Raw genomic sequence first — 11,654 nt, forward strand, 5'->3', positions numbered from 1 at the left:
AGACAAATCACAAAGTGACACTAGGGTGAGAGACATTTATATAAAATAATCTCTTCCCACGTAGAGAATATTAAACTGGTGAACATAAAACGGCTCATTGTGTTCAGTCTGCATCTGGTTAAGTTACTAACAGCTCATCACAGCTTTTATTGCCTATAGACACCACATTTATATATTTTTAAAGAACTCTGTAGAGTATTTTTTAACGACTCTATAGATTTCAATTAGAGCTGAATATATAACTTGAAGTTAAAGGTGAGGTCTCCGTTGTTTGAAAGCCAATGTTGACATTTCAAATCACCAAAACAAACACGCCCCTAACCCAAATGGGTCCCACCCCTGTATCGATAGCTCCGCCTCACACATACACCAGACAAGTATAACCCAAGTATAACTCAGACAATATTATGGCTGAACCTGTTGGGGCGCCCGGCCGAGGGGGCATTTTTATCAGTAAATGAACACAATGAGTAACACTATTGTAATACAGATGTGTTTTTGTAGTACTGTGTGTTGTAGCGTGAGGTTTAGCTCCGTTTCACTCGGAAGGCGTTCAGTTCTCTCCAGCGCTGGAAAGCTGATCCTATATTAACACGTCCTACTTCTTGTCCTTATCGTAAGTCTTTCTTCTCTTTCTTTCTTTGTTTTTATCCTCCATGTCGATGTTAAAACCGCTTTCTGCTAACGTCACACACGCGCACTGAACGCTCTCTCCACCCATATCGACAAGCCCCGCCCCTTTCTGCTCATCGGCTACACGTTTGCTTTGTTTTTGTTTTGTTTGGCGGCCCGACGCGGTTTTCTGAAGCGTTTCTCAAACAACGGAGATCGCAACTTTAATTAATAATGTATTTTGAAGATGAACACACAGGACCGATATGAGATTTTAGACCCGGTGAACTTCATGTTTCGTGGCTGTAATGTTCGACCAGGTTACAGCTTCTTCCACTGATTCCACTAAAAAGCAGCTTGTTGAGGTCTAGATCCCAATCCATCTTGTTTTTGTTGCTAAATCCATCACTTTGAAACAGGGCTCTCTTTCACACCCTCGCCTCGAGGACGGCGCTTAGACGAATCTGCAGCACGGAGACATCAAGAAGCCCACGAGGGAAAACAAGACAGAAGCCGAGAAAAAAGAGAACCACAGAGTGAAACGTTTAAAGACTGAAAGTCAGTCCGCATTCTAAAACCGATCATTACCAGGTTTTGGTTATAATTCTATTTAAATATTTTATTTAATGTACGTCGTTTACATACAGACGGTCTGAATGCTCAGCATGTACGCAATGTGTCCAGAGGTTTAAAATAAACTCAGGTCAAGGAAGTGTCTCAGATCTGGAAGTCCATTCGGTGTCATAGACAACAACAGCTGCATCCATCGCCATCGTCACTGCGGAAACTGACCTGGGATCAGGACCAGGAGGTTTTATAATAAACTCTGACGTGCTGAATAAAATCACCTGAAATATGATGGTAAATATATGGACTCCCTGCAGGCTAGAGCTCATGACACAGCGAATTACTGACATTTTCTCATATTTAAGGGTTCTTGGGAATTAGATTGTATATTTAAGCTGAGTGTGCTAAGGCTGAGGTATGGGGACAGAGTAAAAAAAAAGTCATGCAGAAAAGAAAGGAACGAGGAAAGAAGGACTCAAGGGACCCTGTGGAGTATATAGCCAGGTTCTTGTAGCAGTAATGAATATCACATTAAAATGTGTGTGTGTGTGTGTGTGTGTGTGTGTGTGTGTGTGTGTGTGTGTGTGTGTGTGTGTGTGTGTGTTATTGCAGCAGTTTTACACTACAACAACAACATTATACTCGAGCAGTACAGGTTACAGAAGATGTTTATCCCAGATGTATCTGACCTTTCAGAGCTGTAGAGTCGATCTTCTCCTATCTGCTCAGTCAGGCACACACTAGATGCCAAGGCTTGCAGGATCACTTCCCTGAGCTCTGCACACAGCTACCAGTGGAACACAGTCAGGCCAAAGAACCTTTATAAACCACTCATATGTTCTAGTATCACTTAGTAGCATCAATGACTCTGAGAGGGAGCGTGAGAGAGACGAGCAGTGGTGAAGGCACGGTGTCTGTGCACTACTACAATATCCAGGCTGTAATGGTGAAGGCACGGCGTCTGTGCACTACAATATCCAGGCTGTAATGGTGAAGGCACGGCGTCTGTGCACTACTACAATATCCAGGCCGTAATGGTGAAGGCAAGGCATCTGTGCACTACTACAATATCCAGGCTGTAATGGTGAAGGCACGGCGTCTGTGCACTACAATATCCAGGCCGTAATGGTGAAGGCACGGCGTCTGTGCACTACTACAATATCCAGGCTGTAATGGTGAAGGCACGGCGTCTGTGCACTACAATATCCAGGCTGTAATGGTGAAGGCACGGCGTCTGTGCACTACTACAATATCCAGGCCGTAATGGTGAAGGCAAGGCATCTGTGCACTACTACAATATCCAGGCTGTAATGGTGAAGGCACGGCGTCTGTGCACTACTACAATATCCAGGCCGTAATGGTGAAGGCAAGGCATCTGTGCACTACTACAATATCCAGGCCGTAATGGTGAAGGCACGGCGTCTGTGCACTACAATATCCAGGCCGTAATGGTGAAGGCACGGCGTCTGTGCACTACTACAATATCCAGGCTGTAATGGTGAAGGCACGGCGTCTGTGCACTACTACAATATCCAGGCTGTAATGGTGAAGGCACGGCGTCTGTGCACTACTACAATATCCAGGCTGTAATGGTGAAGGCACGGCGTCTGTGCACTACTACAATATCCAGGCTGTAATGGTGAAGGCAAGGCATCTGTGCACTACTACAATATCCAGGCCGTAATGGTGAAGGCACGGCGTATGTGCACTACAATATCCAGGCTGTAATGGTGAAGGCACGGCGTCTGTGCACTACTACAATATCCAGGCCGTAATGGTGAAGGCAAGGCATCTGTGCACTACTACGATATCCAGGCTGTAATGGTGAAGGCACGGCGTCTGTGCACTACTACAATATCCAGGCCGTAATGGTGAAGGCACGGCGTCTGTGCACTACAATATCCAGGCTGTAATGGTGAAGGCACGGCGTCTGTGCACTACTACAATATCCAGGCCGTAATGGTGAAGGCAAGGCATCTGTGCACTACTACAATATCCAGGCTGTAATGGTGAAGGCACGGTGTCTGTGCACTACTACAATATCCAGGCTGTAATGGTGAAGGCAAGGCATCTGTGCACTACTACAATATCCAGGCCGTAATGGTGAAGGCAAGGCATCTGTGCACTACTACAATATCCAGGCTGTAATGGTGAAGGCACGGCGTCTGTGCACTACTACAATATCCAGGCTGTAATGGTGAAGGCACGGCGTCTGTGCACTACTACAATATCCAGGCTGTAATGGTGAAGGCACGGGCTCTGTGCACTACTACAATATCCAGGCCGTAATGGTGAAGGCACGACGTCTGTGCACTACAATATCCAGGCTGTAATGGTGAAGGCACGGCGTCTGTGCACTACTACAATATCCAGGCCGTAATGGTGAAGGCACGGCGTCTGTGCACTACTACAATATCCAGGCCGTAATGGTGAAGGCACGGCGTATGTGCACTACAATATCCAGGCTGTAATGGTGAAGGCACGGCGTCTGTGCACTACTACAATATCCAGGCTGTAATGGTGAAGGCACGGCGTCTGTGCACTACTACAATATCCAGGCTGTAATGGTGAAGGCACGGCGTCTGTGCACTACTACAATATCCAGGCCGTAATGGTGAAGGCACGGCGTCTGTGCACTACAATATCCAGGCCGTAATGGTGAAGGCACGGCGTCTGTGCACTACAATATCCAGGCCGTAATGGTGAAGGCACGGCGTCTGTGCACTACAATATCCAGGCTGTAATGGTGAAGGCACGGCGTCTGTGCACTACAATATCCAGGCCGTAATGGTAAAGGCACGGCGTCTGTGCACTACAATATCCAGGCCGTAATGGTGAAGGCACGGCGTCTGTGCACTACAATATCCAGGCCGTAATGGTGAAGGCACGGCGTCTGTGCACTACTACAATATCCAGGCTGTAATGGTGAAGGCACGGCGTCTGTGCACTACTACAATATCCAGGCCGTAATGGTGAAGGCACGGCGTCTGTGCACTACTACAATATCCAGGCCGTAATGGTGAAGGCACGGCGTCTGTGCACTACAATATCCAGGCCGTAATGGTGAAGGCACGGCGTCTGTGCACTACAATATCCAGGCTGTAATGGTGAAGGCACGGCGTCTGTGCACTACAATATCCAGGCCGTAATGGTGAAGGCACGGCGTCTGTGCACTACAATATCCAGGCCGTAATGGTGAAGGCACGGCGTCTGTGCACTACTACAATATCCAGGCCGTAATGGTGAAGGCACGGCGTCTGTGCACTACTACAATATCCAGGCCGTAATGGTGAAGGCACGGCGTATGTGCACTACAATATCCAGGCCGTAAGGCACAATGGTACGCGTTAGTGTTTAAATACAAACATTCCTCAGAATAATTCATGTATACAGGATATAGGTTATTTACAGTGGAAAGTTCATAGTTTATAACACATAATGTAAGTTTATAACACATAATGTAAAGAATTCTGTCTGCAGATTTAATTCCTGTGCAATTCTCAAGTTAATGAGTGTTAAAGTCAGTGGCGTCGTGGTCACTATGTGCTGATATTTGTCTCCAGTTCTCTCGTCAGATATATTTAGTGGCGTTAAACCGTTCGGAAACTCAATCTCCTGGCTCATGGGAGTGACATCTGCTTTAGGATTCCCAAACAAACCCATCACATATGGCACCATATGCTCGTCTATTTCAGAAGATGTAGCTCACTACGAGTGCTGCTTTAGGGGCTTGTAGAGAAATCACATTATTTCTAAATGCACAGAATTTTTATATCTATCGAAATACAGATTTGTAGAAATTGAGCGTCACGGCTCTTGTCGTTATGGAAACAGACGCACCCTGTCTGAATGCTAGCGTAGCGTTGTAAATGTAAAGTGAAGTGGAGTCGACGTTTTTTCCTAAACTGCAACCAGCAGCTGGTGCAGTGAAAGAAAAGACAAGTCCAGAGGGATGAATTTTGTCACGTCTCTGTAGATATCCATTTCCTTTCCCTTTTCCCCAGAAACCAAAAGGTCATGCTAGTTTATTTATTTATTTATTTATTTGTTTATTTATTTATTCGTTTTTGGCTGAATGTCTTTGAAACTTCAGACCAACGTTACAGACTCGTATGTCCTTTAACAAGGCAACAGTTCAGTATTAACATGGAAATAAATTTATTAATGTAAAGTCTCGCAATTAAAAAAACATCAGATGAGAATTCATATTTTATTTAAATAGAAGCTTTAAAAGTCAAGAGAAGGTGTAATGTGAGAAGATCTCAGGTCCCTGAAGCAGGTGAGTGTTCCACAAGTTCCACATGTTGGTGCACTTCAGTTGGTGCTGCTGAGATCTCTTTACTCCTATACCTCTACTCCTGTCCCCACTCCTATGTCTCCACTCCTATGTCTCCACTCCTATGTCTTTACTCCTATGTCCCCACTCCTATGTGTTTACTCCTATGTGTTTACTCCTATGTCCCCACTCCTATGTGTTTACTCCTATGTCCCCACTCCTATGTGTTTACTCCTATGTCCCCACTCCTATGTCCCCACTCCCATGTGTTTACTCCTATGTTCCCACTCCTATGTCCCCACTACTATATGTTTACTCCTATGTCCCCACCCCTATGTCTTTACTCCTATGACTTTACTCATATGTCCCCACTCTTATGTCCCCACTCTTATGTCCCCACTCCTATGTCTTTACTCCTACTTCCCCACTCCTATGTCCCACTCCTATGTCCCACTCCTATGTCCCCACTCCTATGTCCCCACTCCTATGTCTTTACTCCTATGACTTTACTCATATGTCCCCACTCTTATGTCCCCACTCTTATGTCCCCACTCCTATGTCTTTACTCCTACTTCCCCACTCCTATGTCCCCACTCCTATGTCCCACTCCTATGTCCCCACTCCTGTGTCCCCACTCCTGTGTCCCCACTCCTATGTCCCCACTCCTATATCTTTACTCCTACTTCCCCACTCCTATATCTTTACTCCTACTTCCCCACTCCTATGTCCCCACTCCTATGTCTTTACTCCTATGTCCCCACTCCTATGTCCCTACACCTATGTCCCTACACCTATGTCCCTACACCTATGTCCCCACTCCTATGATTATTCTCTTCCCTGACAGCGGTACACTGCCGTCCCACATTAGTCATGTTTTATTCCAAAAGGACATGTAGTGATGAAGGTTGTAGTGCAGGAATTTAAAAGAGGGCTGCTGTGTCATCCCAGGCATCCCACACAGAGTGAATGGTCTTATAAATAGACTGCCTGGGGTGGACACTATGGGGTGGATGTGTGAGGGAGGGTGAGAGAAACTGAGACATGGCCTGAGTATGTGTGTGTATATATATATAACTGGACAGTAATCTGCTCCACAGGTTCACAGAGAGGCTGAAATATAAAGAGTCGTCACAATCGTGCACGTCACTCGTGGTTAATGAAGGATTTTAATGCTTGGTGTAAAATGAAGTGCTGTGAGCGTGCACTCGTTGCACAAGGCTCGAATCACCTGTCATGCTTTTTTTTTTTAATTAAATAACAGCAATCATTGTTTAATAAAATGAGAACCATAGCAGGTCATTTCTATTGGACTTGTTTTACAGTGACAGCAATGAAACGCTGGGAGTGAAAGAGAATTGTATAAAAATGATGTCATAATAATCAGGCCTTATTATACAGTACGCACTTCCCTTACGACTGTACACAGTACGACTCAACACGTCCTGTGTTTTATCTGTGTATTCACAGCCTTAAAATTCCCCTTGGGGTTTATACGTCCATCCTTCTATCTATCCGTCTGTTCGTCTGTCTGTCTACTCTAACATCATGCTTAGGCTCACAAGATGTTGTGGCTATTACTGATTCGGGGTAAAGTTCATTCATCCATCTTCTACCGCTTATCCGAACTTCTCAGGTCACGGGGAGCCTGTGCCTATCTCAGGTGTCATCGGGCATCGAGGCAGGATACACCCTGGACGGAGTGCCAACCCATCACAGGGCACACACACACTCTCATTCACACACACACACACACACACACACACTACGGACAATTTTCCAGAGATGCCAATCAACCTACCATGCATGTCTTTGGACCGGGGGAGGAAACCGGAGTACCCGGAGGAAACCCCCGAGGCACGGGGACAACATGCAAACTCCACACACACAAGGCGGAGACGGGAATCGAACCTCCGACCCTGGTGGTGTGAGGCGAACGTGCTAACCACTAATACACCGTCCCCCCCACCCCTCACGTTGAATATATTGTCCAAAGCAAATGTCCAAAGTACAAAGGAAGGAATCTTCACTACAGTGGTTCAGTGTGTTCAGCTGCTTTACAGCCCTAGATTCCCAGTTAGATCCTGACCTTGTGTTAATCGCAGAGTTTCTGTGCATGTTGTCCTCGTCGGATTATTCTCGGTTCTCCAGAATTCCTCCCACCTTCTTCAGAAATGACTTCAGCAGGTGTATTATAATTTAGGGTTCATTTCCACCCCCTGATCCGAGATTAATTTGAATTGAATAATTACATGGTCTATATGTACGTATTATGCTGATTTTTCTGAGCATTTTAATAATGCGATTTTTTTTTTAATCTCTTTTCTGCAGGTCCTATGGAGAGCTGACAAACTGTACTTTCCTGGTGGCCTGGAAGATGAACTGTTTCTGGCCCAACAGGCTTGTGGACGAGTTCTTCATCGGTGTGCACAGACACTACTTCCATAACTGCTCGCCTACAGGCCGCCTGCCTCACGATCCACCCAACAGGATTTTAGGGCCCTTCATCATAGTGCCCATTGTGGTCACTCTGCTCATGACAGCCCTGGTGGTGTGGAGGAGTAAACGCAATGAGGGCATTGTGTAACACATCATCCTGCTCCGCTGACCCCCTGAAGCACCGAGGCTCAGGTTACCGAAACCCAGAGAACACGTACCATGCTGCTGAAACAGGGAGATGTTCAACTATTGACTTGTAGCTTGGAGAACTTGTAGAACGGAGCTGCCTGCAGTCTACACACACACACACACACACACACACACACACACACACACACACACACACACACACACACACACACACACACAAATGACCTGGAAAAAAACTGTCTTTGAAATATTTAACATACAGACAAACCTTCATTTCATAGACTTCCGTCGTATATCTCCAAGGCCCTGGATGATCATTTCCATCACAGCACCTCGACTCCTGCTGAATAAACCTAACTCATGAACAGATAAACCACAGGTAGAAGTAGATCACTGTTCTTATCATTATCTGTGAACACTGGACTCCACGGCTTTCTCTTTTTTCTTCGACCTTCATGCGTTCTCATGCTGTGCATCTTGTCAAATCCTGATAATATTTAGTTTAGTCGATCGGTCGAGTGGGTCGATTTTCCAAAAGGAACGAACCACATAAATTATTATTATCATCATCATACTGTTTTAACGGCAGTGAAATTTTGATTTTATTGACGAATAAACGTTTGAGGTGAAGTCTTAAAATTCCTGAGGTCTCATTACACAAGGCATGATGGATGTAAAGGATGCTGAATGTTTGTTTGGAGTAAAGTTTGTAAAGCTGGAGAAAACCGTCGTCATCCTGATGGATAAACATCATGAACCCGAACATTGGGGTTTTAAAAGGATGCGATTTTAGCTCAATGTTTCTGCATTAGAGAATCTGCCCTCGTTGCTGGAAGGTGGTGAGCTTTAATCCCAGGAGTTTAACCCCAGAGCAAGACACTTAACATACAGCTGAATGCTTTGCTTGTATTTTGCCCCAATTGTAAATCACTTTGTATATAAAAGTGTAAGAAACGTTTATAGTAGATGGTTAGTCTGTAAATATGCTTGTAATTATAAGCCATGTTAAGAAGCTCCTGAGTTGTGCTCACAGCAGCACCACAGCTCCATCAGTCCTGATCTTTCCTATAAATATTAGACTCCTCTTCTGTCTCACTTGGTCTCACTATGCTTTGCTTTATACAAACTGTTATGTGATCCCTCCCCTGACTGGCCAAGGCTCCCATCACACCAGACTTACAGTATATCATGCCTTAAAGGTGAGGTCTCCGATTTTTGAGAAACGCTTCAGAAAACTGAGTCAGGTGGAATAATAAACAAATCAAAACAAATGTGTAGCCGATGAGCAGAAAGGGGCGGGGCTTGTCGATACGGGCGGAGAGAGTGTTCGGTGCACATGTGTGACGTGTGACCTTCAGCTATGATAAAGACACGTTTCTTTCCGTCGGTCGCCCGGGTTACGTATGTATGTGTGGGTGGAGCTATCGATACAGGGGTGGGACCCGTTTGGGTTAGGGGCGTGTTTGTTTTGGTGATTTCAAATGTCGACATTGGCTTTCAAAAATCGCAGACCTCACCTTTAAGTTATTGTCTCACAGCTCCAGTGTCCTGGGTTTTATTCTAAACTTGGTTACTGTGTTTAAAGAGTTTTGTGTATTAATATTTGTTGTTCATTAGAGGTGATTATATTATATTTTGTTATATCATAGCATGTGCTAAAGTGTTTTATTCCTTTTCTACCACAGTTCTAACAATTTTATATTTATTATAGAATGACAGTTCGTGTGTATAAAATGACTTTTTATCCATTTACTATTACATATTTTTGTAAAGCCACAGGTTTCTGCTGCTGCCTGCAGGTCTGTGCAGACAGCAGTACTGACGTGAGGCACCTGAACACGCCGCTATTTAAACCCCAGGATTTTGGCAGTCGGCTTGTGGACGTCATCTGTGTTATGTATCAAAGTGGTGATTTCCCAGAGCGGTAATTTCCCCATATTTAGTAAGTGATGTTTCTCACTGGACCATTAAATTAGCAGTGATGAGTGAGTCCCTTCCCCTCGTCTTCACCACGTGCATTTCTTTCTGGAGATTCGCTTTACAAATAACAGATAGTTGGGTTAAATAAAAAAGACAGTAACAAGGTCACTAAGTGTGTGTGTGTGTGTGTGTGTGTGTGTGTGCATGTGTGTGTGTGTTTGTGTGTGTGCGTGTTTGTGTAGTTGTGTGTGTGTGTTTGTGTGTGTGCGTGTTTGTGTAGTTGTGTGTGTGAGGATGAATGTGTGTTTGTGTGTATGAGTGTGTGTATGAGTGTGTGCGTTTGTGTGTTTATGTAGTTGTGTTTGTACGCTTGAATGTGTGTTTGTGTGTGCGGTTGAATGTGTGTGTGTTTGTGTGTGTGTTTATGTAGTTGTGTGTGTGGGTGAATGTGTGTTTGTGTGTGTGTTTATGTAGTTGTGTGTGTGCGGTTGAATGTGTGTATGTTTGTGTAGTTGTGTGTGTGCGGTTGAATGTGTGTATGTTTGTGTAGTTGTGTGTGCGGGTGAATGTGTGTTTGTGTGTGTGTACAAGTGTGTATGTGTGTGTGTTTGTGTAGTTGTGTGTGTGTGGTTGAATGTGTGTTTGTGTAGTTGTGTGTGTGTGTGTGAATGTGTGTGTGTGTGTACGTGTGTGTGTTTAGGTAGGTGTGTGTGAGGTTGAATGTGTGTGTGTTTGTGTAGTTGTGTGTGGGGTTGAATGTGTGTGTTTGTGTAGATGTGTGTGTGGGTGAGTGTATGTGTGTGTGTGTGTGTATGTGTTTGAGTGTGTGTGTGTGTGTGTGTGTTTAGGTAGTTTTGTGTGTGCGGTTGAATGTGTGTGTTTGTGTAGTTGTGTGTGTGTGTGTGAATGTGTGTGTGTGTGTACATGTGTGTACATGTGTGTGTTTAGGTAGGTGTGTGTGAGGTTGAATGTGTGTATGTTTGTGTAGTTGTGTGTGCGGGTGAATGTGTTTATGTTTGTGTAGTTGTGTGTGTTACTATAGCTGAATAAATAAATGAATCATTCAGTGAGTCACTACACTCAGTATTCACACTGGTTGTTGTGTAGCAACATAATAAACAATCGAGCTTTTTAACACGACACTTTCCCTTTAATGTCTTTGGATGAACAGGATCACAACCTGGCTTGTTGTATAAACAGCTGTGGGCACAATGAACTTCACATGTCCATCAATCACACAAATCAGATTAATCTTCCACAGACATTTACAGGAAAAGCTGGAAAATGGACGATTCTTGGTCGGTTTAGTAAAGAACAGAGATTCATCTCAGAGATCAATCAGTGTTGCTATCAGACGATATTTTATCATCGATGTCATGATATAATCATCACAGTGAGCTCTGAGTCTAACTCACGCTGCTGCACTGTACGACTTGTTCATATTGTTATAGACGACACCAAACTCTCATGACGTTCGGCTGTGAGACGAAGGTTTGTATTCTTTTACTACGGCCGAGTGACGTGTTCTGTGTGCTCGAGATCAGAGTGTTAAAGATCTCGATGCTGCTCGTTAGTGATTCAGAAGGAGACACGATTGTTAAGAGAAAATCACCTGGTTAATGAGACTCGGGCTTCATCAGTCTCAAGGTGCAAAAGGCTAATTGTAATTTCTTTCAGTGACAAGAGAGCGATC

The 11,654-nt window shown here is 44.6% G+C and overlaps 1 protein-coding gene across 1 annotated transcript in view; it reads left to right on the forward strand.

The window, feature by feature from the left end:
• Nucleotides 1–8,254, forward strand: part of ramp1 (receptor activity modifying protein 1) — a 31,292-nt gene extending 23,038 nt beyond the window's left edge. Inside the window, exon 3 of the mRNA XM_027145352.2 lies at nt 7,784–8,254. Within this exon, the coding sequence (XP_027001153.1) occupies nt 7,784–8,039 (256 nt within the window). The 3' untranslated portion in view covers nt 8,040–8,254. The remainder of the gene's footprint in view (nt 1–7,783) is intronic.
• The last annotated feature ends 3,400 nt before the right edge of the window (nt 8,255–11,654 follow it).

Source organism: Tachysurus fulvidraco, chromosome 6, assembly GCF_022655615.1.
Source record: "Tachysurus fulvidraco isolate hzauxx_2018 chromosome 6, HZAU_PFXX_2.0, whole genome shotgun sequence".
In the NCBI taxonomy this organism is placed as follows: domain Eukaryota; kingdom Metazoa; phylum Chordata; class Actinopteri; order Siluriformes; family Bagridae; genus Tachysurus; species Tachysurus fulvidraco.